Below are 19,877 nucleotides of genomic sequence, written 5' to 3' on the forward strand. Positions count from 1 at the left end.
AGTATCATTATTTCCATAATTACAATATGACGTCATCATATCGTCATCTGAAATCAAAAAAGTGGAATTATTTTTTTTAAGGTACTGTTTCTGACGTTCATTTGCTCGTATCTCTGTTGTTTAAGCTCAATATTATCCCAAATTCAGATATGTTGTACTTTGAACATTTGCCTTTTAAGTCCATGTCATGCTTTTGATATTTGATGACGTCATCATACCTTAAATTGTGATTAAAGGTAAAGACGCAAAATCGGACAAGTTTACGTGTATTGTCTATGGGAGGTGATTTTTTTTTAAAGCATCAATTGACTTAACAACGTTTAGGCACCTTTATCTCAGCTGATTTTGCTTCATTTCCTCTGAAACTTTAATATGTTGTAGCTGAGACAATAAGCTGCAGTAATCATGCATTTTATTCTTTGAAATCTCCTCATCAGATTGACAATTTTGCAGTTTAAAACTGAAAATGAAAATGGAATGTGGACAAAACGATTCCCCATGTATCTTTCACATACATAAGTTTACGTTCCCCATATTTTCTCGTCGAGACGTATGGCCGAGTGGTTCAAGGCGCCGTCTCAGAGACGTGAGATTGCGGGTTCGAACCCCACAAGATCACGAAACATTTTTTTTTTTATTTTACTTTTTTTTCTTCAATTTTGTATTACATATTCGTCCATGTAGAAATCACGTTCGTATATAAACGCACATATACACACACAGAGACACACACACACGCCATATCCCTCTTTTTTGTGTGTTGGAGACCACATTGCTTCGACTGCAGCAACATTTTGCAGGTTGACTTTGTCAAACCGATCATAGTATGTAATGACGACGACTGAGGTGTTGTACTTTGAACAATTGTCTTTCAAGACGATGTCATTGTTTTGTAATTTGATGACGTCATTACACTGAAAATTGTGATTAAAGGCAAGGTATCAAAACCAGCCGATTATAGGTTTTATGTCTGCGGGACGTATTTTTCCCAAGTTGCCAGAAATGGCATAGTGACCTCAGTCGTTACAGGGCCGCTTCTCCGTCTAGCAATGCAATAGATGTTCACCAGGCCACGTTAGTTGAGTGGGCATTGACTTTCCCCCTGTTATATCTATACATTGTTTTTTTTTTTGTCTTACCATTTCCGTGGATGACCCGTGGCCGAGTGGTTACAGAAACGGTTTCGCATGCACGCTCAATATAACTTCAAGGTGCCTATATCACATTCTTTTCTTTGTCGATCACAGATGACCGTCATCTGATGACCACAAGCGTATCACCGAACTCGTCCTCAATGTGACGAGTTTTCATGTCTCGTTCTTCTTTCTTTCTGGACAATTTTGTGTCGTCAATATCTCAAGAATGACATTACGGAATAACATGACATTTTCAGTCAACATGTCTCATGACAAAATCTAGCCACAATAAGGTTTTCATGACAGTAACATGTCTATGACGTCATCTAGGCGCCATTTTGTGATTTTCAGACCTTGTCACATGATCGATCATAACTTCATAACTAGATGTCATTTCTATATCATTTTCGCTGGACATAAAGTTCAGGTCACGCTCTATCTTGCCTTTTAACGCTAGTTACCCAGGTCATCATTAGGCGCGCGTAAGCGCGCGTCAAAAATTTAAAAGGCTCAAAACGACTTCCCAATGGGAAATCTCGAAGTTTCAGACAATTTTAAGCGTTTCAAACATTTTCTCGCGTGCGCGTCCGTCCGCGCAATTTCGCGCGCAGAGCGCGTAAGCAACATGGAAATGCAATTTTTTTGACTGATTTGGATTCCTGATACTTTGAGTAACAATATCCATTGATTTCCGATCGATTTCGACCCATAACAAAGGAATGCACAGGCGTCAAAGTTGAAATTCCGCACGCGCGTCTGTCTGCAAATATAGTGGAAAAACATGTCTTTGTTTATTTCGTCATAGCTCTTTAAATCGTCCGTTGACCCTATATTTCTATTGCATATTACAAAAGCATATGAATTGTAAATAACATTCCAAGTATCAATATTACCAGGAAAACGCGATGACGTCATCATATCGTCATTTTATATAAAAAAAGTGGAATTGATTTTTTTGAGGTACTGTTTCTGACATTCATTTGCTTGTATCTCTGTTGTTTAACTTCAATATTATCCCAAATTCAGATATGTTGTACTTTGAACATTTGCCTCTCAAGTCCATGTGATGGTTTTGAAATATGATGACGTCATCATACTAGAAATTGTGATTAAAGGTAAAGACTCAAAATTGGACAAGTTTACGTGTTATGTCTATGGGAGGTGATTTTTTTTTCAAACCATGCATTGACTTGACAACGTTTAAGCACCTTTACCTCATCTGATTTTGCTCCATTTCCTCTGAAACATAAATATGTTGTAGCTGAGACAATAAGCTTTAGTAATCATGCATTTTATGTTTTCAAATCTCCTCATCAGGTTGATAATTTTGTAGTTTAATACTGAAAATGAGAATGCAATCTGTACGGAACGATTCCCAATTTTTCTTTGCAACTGTATATTGATCGAATCCACGCTGCCACTTGTGGGAAGTTGAATAGCGCCATCACAAGTCAACACCGTCACGATAGTATTTAGATTTAAGTTTCGCACTCGATCTTCAGGACAGCCATGTGGCATAATCAGTTAGCGCGCTGGTTGTTCATAACGCCATACCGGAAGGCGAGAGGTTCGACTCCCGCAGGACTTTTATCCGTTCTTTCTTTTTTTCTCTTTTTTTTTCGGCAGTTCAGCTTTACTCCGATGTCATTTATCGTACTATTTTATCAAGTGTACGTAACCCGTGAACACGGCTGCTCTATTTCACTTGTTTTGTATTGGAGTTTGGAGATTGGGTTTGCTTCATTAATTTTGTCACACTTAATGTTGTAAATTGCCCCTTGTTACAGTGTCCCGCTTGCCACCTTTCGTTTGCTCTTTCCTTTTCTCTTCATTGGTTATTGTTATACTGTAACAGGATAGGTAGCAACTTGCAGGAATGGGAGCTGAATTGATTAACTCTAGTCCAGGTGTATGGCGTCTCGCTCATCTCTTTGAAATTCCAGGTTGTTATTGTTTGACCCAATAACGGAGTTGTAGACAGGTTATATGTTGCTATAGAGGTATCTTGTGCCACATGAGTGGAAAGCATCACTGTTTAGAAGTAGTAATGAACTTTTTCATGTTGTAAATGGTATAAAGATTTAAGATAAATATATATATATATAGATAAAAAAAATATTAAAGATACATTTCACATCCAATCTTCGGTACAGCCGTGTGGCTTTATAGTCGCTTATCGCGCTGCATGAACATTATGCACTACCTTAGGACGAGATGTTCGAGACCCGCAGGACGCTATCATTTTTTTCTCTCTCTTTCTTTGTTTTTCTTTTGGCAGTTCAGCTTTATTCCGATCGATGTCATTTATCGTATTATCTTATCAATTATACTACCCCACGACACACAGTCACTCAAGTTCCTTTTTTTTTTTGTCGGAGGCTGGAGGTTGGATTTGCTTCATTTATCATACGTATTGTTTAAATTGCCCTTGGTACAGTGCCCCGCTTGCCACCTTTCCTTTTCTCTTTCCTTTTCTCTACGTTTGTTCCTGTTACACTGTCACAAGACAGGTCGGAAAATAATTTACATAACTCAACTGGAGCAGGAATGGCAACTGAATGAATTAACTCTAGGCCAGGTGGCGTCTCGCTCATCTCTTTGAAATTCCAGGATGTTATTGTTTGACACAATAACGGACTTGTAGACAGGTTTTATGTTGCTATAGAGGTATCTTGTGCCACATGAGTAGAAGGCATCACTGTTTAGTAGTAGTAATGAACTTTTTCATGTCCCTCCATGTCAATTATAGTGTGGTTTAAAGGGGTAGTGTGTCTATCTGCCAAAGAAAAGGAAAAACTTATTTTCGTCATAGCCGTTTCTCTATACGTAACCGTAGGTAATGAGTGTTGTTGGTATCTGAGCAGTGAAGAACAGAGCATCAGGCTAAAATCCCCCTTAGTTACACGCGCTAAGCGTTCAATTTGATATATCTTTCTTTATGTAGTCAATCACTGCTATGGAGTTACAGAATGATGTTATGACACGTTTCACTGAAAGTTTGTAAAGCAAAGTTTATGTTCAATGCAAGCAATTGTACATGAATAATACCTACCATTGATTTCAGAGGGAAATTATGGTATGCCTAAATGTAAGGGTATCATTGCTTTGGAATTACTGAGACAATATGCTTGGCACGAGGGCTTCCACTTCTAATAACTGATCCCTTTGAAGATGTGTCGGTCACGGGTGATCGTCATAATTCATCTTTCACGTAGAAGCTTACGTTCCACACTCTTGGTTCGAGAAGACTTACCATCATACTTCAAATTGTTATTAAAGGTAAAGATTCAAAATCAGACAAGTTTACGTGTTATGTCTATGGGAGGTGATTTTTTTTTAATGTGCATTGACTTGACAACGTTTAAGCACCTTTATCTCAGCTGATTTTGCTCCGTTTCCTCTGTAACTTAAGAGGAACAATAAGCTGCAGTAATCATGCATTTTATTCTTTGAAATCTCCTCATCAGTTTGACAATTTTGCAGTTTAAAACTGAAAATGAGAATGGAATGTGGACAAAACGATTCCTGATTCATCTTTCACATACATAAGTTTACGTTCCTCGAGACGTATGGCCGAGTGGTTAAAGGCGACGTCCCAGAGACGTGAGGTTGCACACGTGCGGGTTCGAACCCCACAAGATCACGAAACAAAATACTTATCTATTTTACTTTTTTTCTTCAATTTTGTATTACATATTCGTCCATGTAGAACTCACATTCGTATATAAACGCACCTATACACACACACAGACACACACACACCACACACCATATCCCTCCTTTTTGTGTTGGAGACCATATTGCTTCGACTGCTGCAAAATTTTGCAGGCTGACTTTGTCAAACCGATCATAGTATGTAATGACGACGACGGAGGTGTTGTACTTTGAACAATTGTCTTTCAAGACCATGTCATTGTTTTGTACTTTGATGACGTCATCACACTGAAAATTGTGATTAAAGGCAAGGTATCAAAACCAGCCGATTATAGGTTTTATGTTTACGGCACATATTTTTCCCAAGTTGCCAGAAATGGCATAGCGACATCAGTAGTTACAAGGCCGCATTTCCGTCTAGCAATGCAATACATGTTCACGCGGCCACGTTGGTTGAGTGGGCATTGACTTTTCTCCCTGTAATATCTATACATTTCTTTTTTGCCTTACCATTTCCGTGGATGTCCCGTGGCCGAGAGGTTAGAGAAACGGTTTTGAATGCACGCTCAATATAACTTCAATGTGCCTATATCACATTCTTCTCCTTGTCGATCACAGATGACCGACATCTGATGACCCCAAGCGTATCACCTAACTCGTCAGTCTGATGAGTTTCATATCTCGTTTGGAATAGTAATTACATTTAATTAATATAACTTATGTGGATTCCATTATATTGTTAGCAGAAAAAAAAAAGGAAATATTTTTTTTTCTTTGAGGGGGGACCTGAATGGTTGTAGTATTGACTGTTCATATGATATAGTTTGTATTTCATTTTTATTTTGTACCAATTCATATGCAAATATGAAGGGCACGATTATGATATGTGTTTACGCCCCCATGCGCCGGTGGCCATTGAGGCCACTCCAAAAGTTGCACTTTTGGCCCGGGCCGTTTCACAATTTGAGGCCCGGTGCCACCCTATCTTGTGCACCCATCCTTTTGTTTGTTTGTTTTTTCCAATTGTTTTTCTTTTTTTAATCATACCACTTTTTTTCTAATCTCACAGCAGCCGCAAGTATTATCGTACAGTATGTTTTTGTATCTCATAATTTTATTTTGTTGGCAGTTATTTTGTCTCAGGTGCTCTTGCTCTCAAACTTATTGAAAGTCCTGTATAAAGGTAATAAGAAATGGACTGTTTTCCCCACATTACAAATATGGATTTAAAACTTACAACATTTAATTGCAGGGGAATTCAAGATCATGTAAAAAGACGCAAAATTTTTCATTATTTAAGATCCATTGAGAGTGATACAATTTTTCTTCAGGAAACCCACTCTTCAAAATCGGATGAACAATTTTGGATGCAACAATGGGGTGAAAAATCATGGTTTTCCAGCCATTCTTCAAACAGTAGAGGTGTAGCCATTCTAATTCGAAATAGGGTTTCATTGGTCCTTGACTCTTCTTACATTGACCCTTATGGAAGATACCTGATTATATCTGCTAGTATCAATGAAGTTCCTTTAGTTTTAGTAAATTTGTACGGTCCAAATAATGATGACCCCAATTTTTTTCTTGAAGTCTTTAACAAAGTAGACCGATTTAAATACGCTTCTATGTTGGGGATTTTAATGCTGTTTTGGGCCATCTGAACTATCAAGGGGATAGGGACACCCACTATAATGTCAAATCAAGTGAAATGTTAACAACACTTATGGAAGAATTTAATCTTTGTGATATTTGGCGTACTTTTAATCCAAACCTTAAACAATACACCAGACATAAAAAAAAAAATCCTAAAGTGTTATCCAGGATTGATTATATTCTTGTTTCTGATAACTTTGTTACTAATTGTTCGCAATCAAAAATAAGTCCAGGTATTCAATCTGACCATTCCCTCGTTACATTAAATTTTAAAGGTGCCCAACCACTAAGGGGTCCAGGATTTTGGAAATTGAAATGTCAGTATTTACACAAAGATTCAGATTTTTGTACAGTCATTAGGGACAACATTGAAGAATTTAAACTTATTAATTTTAAAAGTAATTGTAATCCAAATATTTTGTGGGATGCGCTTAAATGTACCATTGCCGGTATTTGTATAGAATACTGTGCACGTAAAAAGAAAGAAAAGAATTTCGTAAAAAGAGAACTTCTGCGGGAAATAGAGGAGGTAGAAAAAAATGAGTGTTGACTTAAATGATGATGAGCTTCTTAATGAGAAGGATTTTTTAACCCAAGCCTTAAATGATATTTTGGATGAAGAAACCAAAGATTTAATTATTCGCTCGCGCATTCGTTGGATTGAAGAAGGGGAAAAAAGTTCAAAATATTTTTGTAATTAGAAAAAAGGTCTGGAGAGAAGAAATGTATTTTTAAATTAAAGAATGATGATGATGAGATTATTGTTAAGCAGGACACTATATTGGAAGAAATGTATTCATTTTATCAGCTCTTATACTCAAAACAATGTGATAACAATTTCGGTGATGAAAAAGATGTTTTTTTTTTTTAATTCTATTGAAATTCCCCAATTAAATGAAGTTGATAAGGATTTTCTTGATAAACCACTTTCAAAGAAGGAATTGTATGATACAATTACCTCAATGAAACATAACAGGTCACCAGGTTTGGATGGGCTACCCATAGATCGTGTTTTGGAAAGACATTTCTGATTTACTTTTAGATTCGTTTAATTTTTCCCTGCAGAATGGACTAATGTCTAGTTCACAAAGAAATGGAGTCATTACTTTGATTCCCCAAAAAGATAAAGATCATTCCTTTTTGAAAAACTTCAGACCAATTTCTCTTTTAACAGTAGACTATAAAATTTTAGCCAAAACTTTAGCAAATCGTTTAAAAAAATGTCTCTCGGATTTGATCCATCCAGATCAATCTGGTTTTTTTAAAGGAAGGAATATTGGAAATAACATTCGCTTAATTATTGAAATAATAGAATATACAGATTTAAAGCAAATTCCTGGAGCAATTCTCCTTGATATTCAGAAAGCTTTTGACAGTGTTTCGCATGATTACTTGTATCGGGTAATGAGAAAGTTTAATTTCAGTGATAAATTTATTGTTTGGATAAAGGTATTTTACTCAGGTAGGAAAAGCTATGTTTCAAATTATGGACATTTGACTACACCAATAAATATGGAACGAGGTATTTTCCAAGGGTGTCCTATATCCCCATACCTGTTTTTGTTGGTTATCGAGTCTATGGCTCTTGCTATTAGACAAAACCTAAATATTAAAGGTATCCCAGTGGGCGAAAATGATTTGAAAATTTCTTTGCTAGCAGATGACTCTACTTGTTTCATTGACGGTTCACAAAACTCGTTTAAATCACTTTTTGATACTATTGGTTCATTTTCTGAGAGTTCTGGCTGTAAGCTTAACATCTCTAAATCAGAAGCAATTTGGATTGGTTCTTTAAAGGGTTCTCAAAAATTTCCATTTTCGGAGAAAGGTCTTAAATGGAATAAGTCTACTTTTAAAACTCTGGGCATTCGTTTTTCTTTGAACATAAGTAATCTGTATGATCTTAACCACAAGACAAAGCTTAAATCCATTGAAAATATTTTGAATTGTTGGCGTGTAAGAAATTTATCTCTGGTCGGGAAGATCTGTGTTATAAAGACCCTATTGCTGCCTCAACTTCTGTATTATTTTTCGGTATTATGTATAAAAATACCAAAGAAATTTTTTAGACAAATAAACACAATACTATATAAATTTATATGGAGTGGTGGAAGTGATAGGGTCAAAAGACACCTCTTGTGTAATGATTACTCTTTGGGTGGTTTAAAAATGATTGATCCATACATGTTTTCTATTGCACAAAAAATGACATGGGTCAAAATGCTTCTTGATGATAACTATCAAAGTATATGGAAATTTATTGAATTATGTATTTTAGATGATTTTAGTGGTAGAAAAGATATATTGTGGAAAGCACATCCCCCTGCATGTGTTTTGAACAAATTAGGCTCAAGTCAATTAGCCGAATCTCTTCAAACATGGTACATTTTTATGTCAGAGAAAAAATTGTTAAAGATGAATTTAATACAGCTTTTTCTGCAATTGGTTCTTGTCAATGCATTTGGTTTAACAGAAGTATTCGTTCAAAATCCAAACAATACTTCTTGTATGAAGATTGGTTAGACAAAGGTATTGTCTTTATAAGTGATCTACTCAACCCTCCCCATCCAGTTTATAGATTATTTGAAGAAATGATTTTGGATTACGATATTAGCAAAAAGGACAGGCGGAAATACAATTTTTTATTGAAAAATATTCCAAAAGATTGGTTTGTTTCCTCTAATTTAACTCCAGACAAAATATTTGAGGAAATTAAAGCAAAACTTTTAAAGACTCAAAAAAAATCCAAAGTTCGCTTACAGTATAATACAAGAAACATGTTATCCAGAAAGACAGATTGTATTTTGGAGTGACCTCCAAGAGTCCGAAGAAATCAATTGGGAAAAGGTTCATGTGAACAACTTTTTATGTACCATAATACATGTATTCGATCTTTTTATTTTAAGCTATTTCACAGAGCTATAGGTTTGAATAACTTTCTATATGAAATTAAAAGAAAAGATTCTCCCAATTGCTCATTTTGTAAGAATGCCCCTGAAACCTATATTCATATTTTTGTTCAATGTCCTTCAGTTCAACCCATTTGGGAGGATACTCTTAAAGCTATCTCTCAGAAAATCAATAAGCCACTAAATGTTTCATTATTTGAACAAATGTTTGGTTTGGATTCTGATAAATTTTTGACATATCTTTTTCTTTTACTTAAATATTATGTTTATATTTGTAAATTTCAAAATAAGCCACCAAGCTTTAAAGGTTATAAATCGTATGTCATAGCCAACAAGGAGCTTGAGTATAATATTGCTAAAAGAAATAACAAACTTTCGATTCATTTCAGGAAATGGAGATTTGATCTGTAAATAGTATTTTTAGTTTTGTAGACGACATCTCACATGCGTCTGTATGAGTAGTTTTAACCTTGGCATGTTTTGATGGTATACAATGTGTATGTATTTTACATGTTTCTGCAGAATCAGCCATAATTTTGTATTATGTATAATTCAAGAAGTTGGTTATTTTGTCTGTTCTGTGGAATTGGGTGATTCAAAAGCTTTTTTGGTTTTTAAGGCTACATTGCCCATACAGGTCTGTAGATGATGTTTTATGGGACATTGTATCAATTAGTTAAAGAGGAAAGCTTATTGTCAAATACATGTAGCCATGTATTCGTATCTTTATCTATAAATTGAAAAACCCCTCATCTTCAATAAGTTATATATATATATATATTTTAATGTAACACAATTTTTCATATTCTTAGTACAAATTGTACATGTTCTGTATGTGTCATGTTAGTGACACCTAATGTGGATGGGGTACAAATTTTCATGAGACAGAAGGACTGCCTTAATTTTCCCTTACTAGTAAGTTAGATTACTACTAGTATATTGTACTAGGATTGAAATAGGTACATGGATGTTGAGATATTTTATCATTTGTTAAACCTGAAAGAATGTTATGTACAATAGTACATACATGTACTTATTTTGGTTTTGTATGAGTATTATGCAAAATTTGTTTACATGGTTTATGCTGTTTTTAGGTTGTCTTCCATTCCAGCGAGTCACATACAGTTTATACTGCCAGCAGGTTTCGGGAATGACTCCGGCTTTTCGTTGGTGGCCTTGTGTGCCTGCTGGGTGGGTTTGCTGCTCTCTCTATTCCGGCCTAACCCGATCGGCTCTGTGGGCAGATTCCATTTTGTATATTGATTATTGTGTGTGGGTATGCATGTTTGCGTAAGTGTATGAAGAAAGAAGGGTCGAGTAAAGAGTATCGTAACTGTGGGTGGATGATTTGTCATGTTTGACTAAAAATGTAACCTCGAATAAAGAATGGAGTCTGCCAGGGGCCCGAATTGGTGCTGGTGGAGTGAGCGGCGGTCCGGCTGGCATGTTCGCGGGCTTGTCGGCGGTTTGCTTGGGACATCTCTCGTAATCCTACATTATTTTGCTTAAGATGATTTGTGAAAATGGGTGACAACTGCTATTTGTGAAATACTTGGTATGGCTGCTTTTTTTTGTTTTGTTTTGTTTTGTTTTATTTATATTTTAATTTTAATTTTTTGCTTTGATTGTTTTAATGTTATGTATGATTTGTTTTTGAAAATCAATAAAAAAAAAATAGTATGAGTTTTAATAACTTCAGGTTTTATTCAAAACAGCAGCAGTTATAGTTTAATATCTACAATATCATATTAAGGATAATTATTGATCATAGAATTTCATACCATCATAAGCAATGGGTATCATTGTTGTTTTGTTTATGCCAAGCTTTTGTCAATATCCGTATTTTCTTCATGTGTTGAATGTATTCTCTCTCTCTCTGTGTGTCTCTGCGTAATTTTTTATACATTATTATATACTGAATATCCTGAATCCATGTTTTTTTTCTATTGTATTGTATGCATGTAGAATATCCAACACCCAATGGCTGACCAAGTTCCTTTATCACCGTGTTGAAATCAAATGCAAATGAAAATGAAAAAAAAAAACAACATGCTAAATAAAGCATACAACGGAGAACTTCTTGCAAAGAATTAGAGTATATTTCATAGCACTTCATCAATCATAACCAAAATTGCAACAAAATCAGCGAACATGAACCAACCTAATACACAAACAAACAAACAACAAGCAAATATAAGATTCTTTGCTGAATGACTTCTGAAATAGTACAGACTGTCATGTTGATTTAAGTTGTAATCTCTCTACACATACATGAGTCCCTAAGGCGCCTATTATGAATGTCTTGTTCACACCTCTAACCCTCTCCCCGAAGTGAAAAGGGGACTGCGACTGATGAAGTAAAACATGATTTCTCCCCTTTTATATGGTATGTCGGCTATTCAAGGGATCATACAGAATTGACCAGCTGATTCAGTCTTCGGCCATCTTTATTCGCCACTACATCCCCGCTGGTAGCCACCTCAGCATCGTCACGTTTCACTCGTATGCCACAGTCAACGCAAACCTTACGTTAGTTGAAAATTACGACAGTTCCCGCGAATACCTGGTCAACGCACTACCAACGGGCACTACTGGGAACACCTGCATCGGCTGCGGAATAGTGACGGCCTTAAACGTGAGCTTGTGGATCTTTTTCTTTATGTTATCGATTTATAGTCTTGTTGCAGTTCGACTCGAGAAAATTAACTCAAATCATGAGAGAAATGATAGACTTTGCTTCGCACAAAGCCGGCAAAGATCGACTTAGTAACTATTTCTGGGATATCTTTCTGTGATATCCGCATTTTCCGAAAATTTCTCTTAGTTTTTCTTTGGTTTACCCAAAATTTATCTTGCAATAAAAAGAAATATCCAATACCCACAAGTTAACACGCAAAGTTTAACAGTTATATGGAACCCGACGACTACCTCGCTCAAAGCGGATTCTTGTTGTATCCTATGGGATTCCCCTGTAATTATAGACTGTTAATTGGCGCCATACAAAATCATGAAAATATTGTGAATCGTCAATATCATAATGTCCGAAATACACGTTTTCCAACGCAGGTGCTTGGTGACACTACAAATGGTAGCTATGTGATTCTCCTCAGTGATGGTGGAGAAAATGACTCTCCATATATCAGAGACACCATCCAAGCCATCAGTGAGTCCGGTGTTGTGATGGACACCATTGCCATCACCAACTCGGCCGATGAGCAGATGGAGGGTCTTTCGTCCATGACAGGTGGGAAGCCTTATTTCTGTATCGGTGAAGACAGCAGCGCTTGTCTTGCTGAAGCCTTCCTAGCAACACTGTCTGAACGTCCAGAGTTGAACTTCGTTCCCATTCCAACTCAGGTCAGCGTATGAATGATATAGACTTCAACGTAGTTTAATTTTGTCAGTTGTGTCGTAATACAGGTTTTCCCGACCGATTTCGCACTTTTGTCAGTACAATTCCTAATTGCTGCATTCAAGTTAGCAAAATTTAGCGTAGATGACATGTTAGGTATTTCAATTTTATGATCTCTTCACTCTGAGTCATTTTGGAGGATCTAAATTACTTTTAGCCTCATTCTAATTAACACTTTTATAATTGAAATTCGTAAAACAAGCATCATTTCGTTATCAGTTCATTCAATTTAGAATGATAAAGTCATGTGATCACGGACATGCTGCACTCGTTCATTCGAATTCATTTTTGGGCATCCAATTTTACGAATAAAGGGGCCCTGAAATCCAAATGTTTATGATACCCTCAACATCGCCTTTGCGGTAAATCTAGAAACATTGCATATATTTTTAATGATTTTTTTCTTCAATTTTTCTTCAGATTACATGGGAACGCCCACAAAAATCCTTCCAAACAACATTCTTGAGATGACCTCATCTGTCAATCATTGCTAAAGTACTGAAATGTTTAACAAAAGGCACTGGAATGCACATTCCCTTCGACTCAGCATAACTTGCATGTTCCCTCGCCATGTCTTTTGTTAGTCACATTAATATCACGGAAACATGCAAGTTATGCTGAGTCGAGGGGAAGGTGCATTCCAACAGTCTTTTGTTAAATATATCAGTACTATAGCGATGATTTGATCGATTGATGAGTTGATGAATTGATCAGTTGATCAGTTGAGCGCCTATCAGGCTGCCAGTACTGTTTTGGGCTCTCTGTCATCTTTGGAATTTGTTGACTTTGTGGTTGTTATTACGAATAAAGTGTTGTACAAAGATTTCCTTATGATTCAGAGAGCCTGCAGGACCCATTTTAAACAAGCTCGCCTCAAGATCGTGGAGTATAGCATGCAGATTTTTTGTCAGACATAGCTCACTATCAACCCACAGAAGTAGCCATGGACTTGGCAGGGGGAGACCACTGAAGCCTGACAAGTTGACAATGGATGCATGGACACAATAGAACCTTCCAGGACCTAGAGATAATGAAGCTGGCGTTGGTCCTCCTTTGTGCCTTGTTTGCTAGAATCCAGACCAACACCCACATCCTGAATGGAACTATTGAAGAGGAATGCTCCCCCAGCAAGCCCAACCTTCTTCTGGAAGGGAAAGTTGTCTTCCAACACAAAGGGTACCTGAAAACTGCAGTCCCCACAACACAAGTGGCAATGCATTCTTTAACATTCAGCTCTTGGTGAGTGGAGACATTCAACCAAACCCAGGCCCAGAGCGGAGGGAGAGCATCTCACACAATAACTCTGCAACTAAATCCAGAATTGTGTTCTCAGTTATTGAATTACAGCAGCCACGTAATGGAACCCAGACCAACACACCTCTCAAGTAGACAATGACAGATTTGGGAATTTCCACTAAAAGGCCAACTCACAGAGGTCGGCGGGGTTGTACCAGGAAACAGAAACAGACATGTCCCATTCCTGTACGTGGTAGAGTCCTCACGACGAAAATGCCAGCAACGTACGCCTATTTATTACCGGGCCCCATGCCCCAAGAAGATTGAGATAGAAAGAACGATGAGTAGAACTCAAACCATGTTACCATCGTTCTACATGACAATGCCCGCTCACTAAACAACAAATTTGATGAAGACTACTGCCTGGTCCAGGAAATACATGCTGATCTGGTCTGCGTTACGGAAACATGGTTCCAAGATGACATTCCAAACGCTGTGCACAGTATACCCCACTATGTATCTTTTTTTCAAGAACAGGACAGCCAAAAGGGGTGGTGGAGTTGCCCTATATACCAGGGCCAGTCTAAACCACAAACCTGTTCAATTTCCAGCTATACCTGGAAATTTTGAAATTCTCTGGATAAACCTAAGACCTGCGAGGCTCCCAAGATCAATCTCATGCATATTTGTAGCAGCCGTGTACTCACCCCCTGAGGATCAACAAGACCCAACTCTCATCCAGTCCCATGATGACCTCTCTTGACCACATCTTAACCAGCCATCCAGGAGAAGGCATCATCATAGCAGGGAACTTCAATCGCATTGATATCAAACCACTGACAAACGCTCACAGGCTGACGCAGATTGTTAACCGTCCTACGAGAAATAAACAATGCTATTTTAGACAAAATCATTACGAACATGAACCCATTGTATAGACCCATTGAAATTGTTGCACCAGTAGGAATGAGTGATCACAATGGAGTGACATGGAAGCCTCAACAGCACCATGTGCAATAAACAAAGTTAAACGTCGAGTTATAAGGCCATTGCGAGAATCCAACATCAGAGGTTTTGGTGAATGGATCACACACAAGGATTGGGCAGATGTTTACGACAAAAACTGTGTGAATGACAAGTGTGAACAATTCTATTGTGACCTTAACGCTGCTATTGACCTCCATTTTCCACAAAGATCAGTAAAGATGCTTTCAACAGACAAGCCCTGGATAACTTCTGGAGTGAAAGCACTTATTTAACAAAGACAGAGAGCATTCAATCAAAAATTCACTGAGTGGCCGGGACTAAGGAACAAAGTACAGCGGTTAATAAACAATGCGAAGAAAACCTACCGCGATCGTGTACTAAATCTTAAACGTGAAAATCCAAGACCTTGGCACCAGCACATTATACTCATGTCATCGAATGTCAAGCGAGAGATGACCCTGTCCTTGCCTGACATTGATCCGGGTGACTTGTTGACTACAGCAAATGCAATTAACTCCTACTTTGTCAACATATCCAGTGACTCCCGCATACTAGATCCGGCCCTACTACCAACTTTCAGACCAGTTCCAGCAAAGTCCATCTCCAACATTCAACCTTGGACTATCTTCCGTGAGCTGGCAAAAATCAACTTTGGAAATGGCGGAGGTCCAGACAGAATCCCCCCACGCTTGATACAGGAGTTTGCAGCAGAACTCAGCTCACCATTATGCCACATCATCAATACCTCCTTTGAACAGGAAGTTAATTGTTCCTAACAGATGGAAGAAGTCAATTGTTGTGCCGATCCCCAAGGAAACATTACTATGTTTGAGCAAGTTACGTCCAATCGCACTGACGGATCATTTTACTAAGCTGTTAGAACTCTTTCCATATCGATGGCTCATGGCTGACATTGGTGAAAACATTGACCCTATGCAATTCGGAAACTGTAAGGGATTATCAACAAATCATTATTTACTCAGCCTCTTGGATTACCTCCATTCCAATTGGGACAAACCCAACAAAGTGACCACGATGATACTAACAGATTTCACAAAGGCTTTCGACTTGGTGGACCACACAACGTTGCTGTTACGTGCATGTACAACATGGGAGCAAGATCGTCACTCCTCCAGTGGCTTTGTTTCTTCCTGTCCGAAGAACCCAGCAAGTGCGTTACCAGGGCCAGCTTTCATCTGCTCTTGGTACCAAGGCTGGTGTCCCACAAGGTACGCGGTTGGGACCTCTTGTATTCTTGAGTGTTGTCAACGACGCCCTCATATCTGCAAACGTCAAGCGATGGCAAGGTTTTTCAGGTTGCCTTCACTCGCAGACAGCTCCCAGGGCCCCAGCTATCTCTGGGAAGTCAGGTTACACTGTATACCGGAAACCAAACAAGTGAAACTCCTTGGTGTCATTATCAGAAATGATCTCCAGTGGACTGACCACGTCACCTACATCACATCCAATGCATTGATGAAAATGTACATTCTCCGTTCCCTAAAGCGTTTCGGAATGCCAACTAGCGATCTTGTGACTGTTTTTGTATCATATGTGACCCTGCACCACAAAACAAACAAAAAGTCGCCATGAAATTTTAGTTAAGAGAATAATTATTCTGAAAGAGCGGACTTTTAGATTTAAAATGATGTATAACTCAAACCAATTTGACTCTCCTAACCTATCAAAATATTCGAAAGAAGACACACACTCAGGAAAAGTGTGAACTGAAAAAGGGGCTCTGAAGTACAGTGTTTATTCAAGCGCTTAATCTTTACCAAGCCGTGCTGGCTGTGCAATGAATGGGACAAGAAAAAAAAAACAGGATGTAAACCACCGGAGTAACAACAATTAAGGGATTATCAGATTAACTTGAAATTGATCATGCCTTATCAACACATTCTGCCTTGATTAATGCCAACTTTCAAAGCAGTAGCATTATCTCTTTTAAAGTTATAGGACTTGAAAGTGAAGAGTGTGTACGAGGTTTTTAAGAAATGAAAACGGGACTCTAAAGGCACACTTAATCACACTATTCTGCCTAATAATGTTCCAGAAAAAACGCTAAAAAGCACACTTTCCTTCCCGTTTTATGATCCCAAATTTCAGCATAATGTAGAAGAAGACTTGCTCTTTCAGAAAATATGAAAAAGTCAACCTCGGCTCGGTTGACCCTTTTCACCCATCATCATTCATTCCTCACACAAAATCAGTGTGTGCGACTTTTTGTTCGTTTTGTGGTGCACGGTCACATATGTAGCTGAACTTTTACATAATTTGGAGTCAGCTCGCGTGACAGCCACAGAGGTGATGAGGGAACGAAAGTCGGTAATGTCGGTTAAATCGCTACCAGCTAAAGATCCATGTTTTCAAGTAGGAGATATGGTTTATCTTCATCGCCCTGTTCTCGCAAATCCCACGCAATCAAGGAAGCTGTCGTCTACATGGCATGGACCTTATTATATCTGTGAGAAGATTTCGCCAGTTAATGTTCGATTGCGCAGGAAGGTAGACAATGCGCTGGTGAAAGGACGCATCCACGTGAATCGCCTTAAACGGGCAACCGAGCGAATGCAGGTGTTTTCTGATCCATTGCCCTCCGTGGAGCCAGTCCAAGACGATGACTCGGCTCATGATGCTCTTCAGGATGAGTTGCACACCTCGACGTCACAGACACACGCTGCCAATCAGGCGGTGTTATCTAACCAGTAACAAGAAGCTTATGGTGAGAAGACTGTCGACGGTGTTCAGCTAAATGTGCATCATACAGGGCAACGTGATGCACATGTATTTAAGGATGATGATGGGGATCAGCCGTATTATGAGATCAAAAAGATTATAGGACGGAAATTTGATAAGGCTGCAGGCAAATGGTTGTATCGAGTTAAGTGGCTCACTTTCTCTCCTCGATACACTACTTGGGTACGTTTTGAGGACCTCAATCCAGCATGCCAAAAGTATGTGCGGGCAGCGGAGGATAGGATTCCTGTTATGAAGGGTAGAAAAAAGTAACGTGTATTGAGAAGTTTATATAAGTTTATATATATATATATATATATATAAGTGTAATATTGATTACGGATATTTAGGCCATTTTTGTTTTCATTTATCATAGTATTTGTATTGTATAGAAATTTAGTTAATGTTTGGTAAATGTTCATAATATTCATGGTTTACCAGAATTAGAACAGTGCAGACAGGTCTACATGTGTACAGGTCTACATATTGAGACTTATTTGGGGGTAACAATGTTTTTATTTGTAGGTCAATACATTTTCATGTACATGGTGTGGCATGTCCTTGAGTTTGAGTATTTAATGTAGTAGATTTTTATCAGTTGATTATTGGTTTCATGATTACATCATCATGGGATATTTTTATGGTTCCCATATTGAGCACTAACTTATCATGTATATATGTGACTTACTGTGTTTTTTTTTTGTGGATTTACCTAGTCATATTTACTGATTCATGCCATCTATGTACAGTACATATAGGTTTCTTCACATGCAAGATTATTTCGTTTTCGTATTATTCACAATATCGACACACCTGTGGCTTACAGCAGGAATTGACAAAAGCACTTACCTGCCTGCCCTGGGTTAATGCAATTTGATGTACATGCGGGGCAAGTACACTTTTCAAATGTTCAATGTTACAAAAAAATGTAAAATGGGAGAAATTTGTTTTTAGTTGTATTTGTAATCAATTTAGTAATTTGTGGTATATGTTCATTTATGCTTTGGTTATGCCCTTTCTTTGACTGTAACACATATAAATGTTTTAATGAGTAGGTTGAGAGTGAAATAATGTTTGTAGATAAACAGGATATTTTTTTTTTTTGGGGGGGGGGGGGCAAGCAGAATTTTGAAAGTGACCTTTTTTTTTTACATGTACAAGTTTGCCCAATCGGTTAAGTCCAAACAACAGTGTGGAGCACTGGCTTACAAGTTTATGAGTTATTGTAGGAGCATATTAACATTTTCTTTTTTGCTGTTTTTTAGCTCAGGTTGCGACATGTCGGTACACTTCATGTTATATTGCTTGTTTGGTAAGGTACATACAGGCACATGATTATGTAGAACCCCATTACAGACATCATTACATGTGTATTACGCTGAGGAGATATTCTCGGTTTATTAGTTTGCAGATGTAAACAGTGTACATGTCCCCCCCCCCCCCTTTTTCATGGTGCTATATTTCCTGTATGCCCCTCTTGATATGGATTTCATTCATTCTTTTCACTTTTACACTGAATATTTGTTTTTGATATTGGACACCAGGTCACAGGGTACATGTAAACTGTTAATTGTGTAGTAAATACTTACATAAGAAATTTACTAGTATGTCATTTGGTCATTTGTTTTAGTATGTTTTTTTTAATAGTCACGAAAGGTTTATTCCGATACTGCCAACTACAATGTATGTAATTTGGGTTTTACGGAAACCTCTGCCAATCTTGCCTGTACACGTACCTTGGTGATGGGTGCATGTTTTTGTTGCTAGGTTGTTATATAGTGTTATTGCCCACATTAATGTTATGTATATGATAAGATGGACATAGGATGTTGGCAGTGATGAGAAACCTGCTGTCTTCACCCCCCCCCCCCATTTTTTTGTGTTACATGTACTGTACATATGAGTGCATGCACGGTTTATGTAATGTGTGATGCTAGATTTTGTCACATTTGCCGGTATTACTAATTATGTATGTTTTATAATACACACTGTATTCATCGTTTCCTAACTGTATGTTTTTGAGTATCAGTGTCAGCCCTCATACAGGTGAGACAGCACACATTTTATTTGGTGCATTGTTTAAAAGGTGGTACATGTATAGTGTATAATAGTGCATAATATATTTACACCATCTGTAGGCTATACATGAGTAAT

The 19,877-nt window shown here is 37.6% G+C and overlaps 1 protein-coding gene across 1 annotated transcript in view; it reads left to right on the forward strand.

The window, feature by feature from the left end:
* LOC140230539 (calcium-activated chloride channel regulator 1-like) overlaps positions 1-15,760 on the forward strand; it is a 59,009-nt gene extending 43,249 nt beyond the window's left edge. Inside the window, exons 5-8 of the mRNA XM_072310683.1 lie at positions 11,754-11,984; positions 12,416-12,706; positions 13,840-14,000; positions 15,523-15,760. Coding sequence (XP_072166784.1) covers positions 11,754-11,984; positions 12,416-12,706; positions 13,840-14,000; positions 15,523-15,760 — 921 coding nt within the window. The remainder of the gene's footprint in view (positions 1-11,753; positions 11,985-12,415; positions 12,707-13,839; positions 14,001-15,522) is intronic.
* The last annotated feature ends 4,117 nt before the right edge of the window (positions 15,761-19,877 follow it).

This window comes from Diadema setosum, chromosome 7, assembly GCF_964275005.1.
Source record: "Diadema setosum chromosome 7, eeDiaSeto1, whole genome shotgun sequence".
NCBI lineage: Eukaryota > Metazoa > Echinodermata > Echinoidea > Diadematoida > Diadematidae > Diadema > Diadema setosum.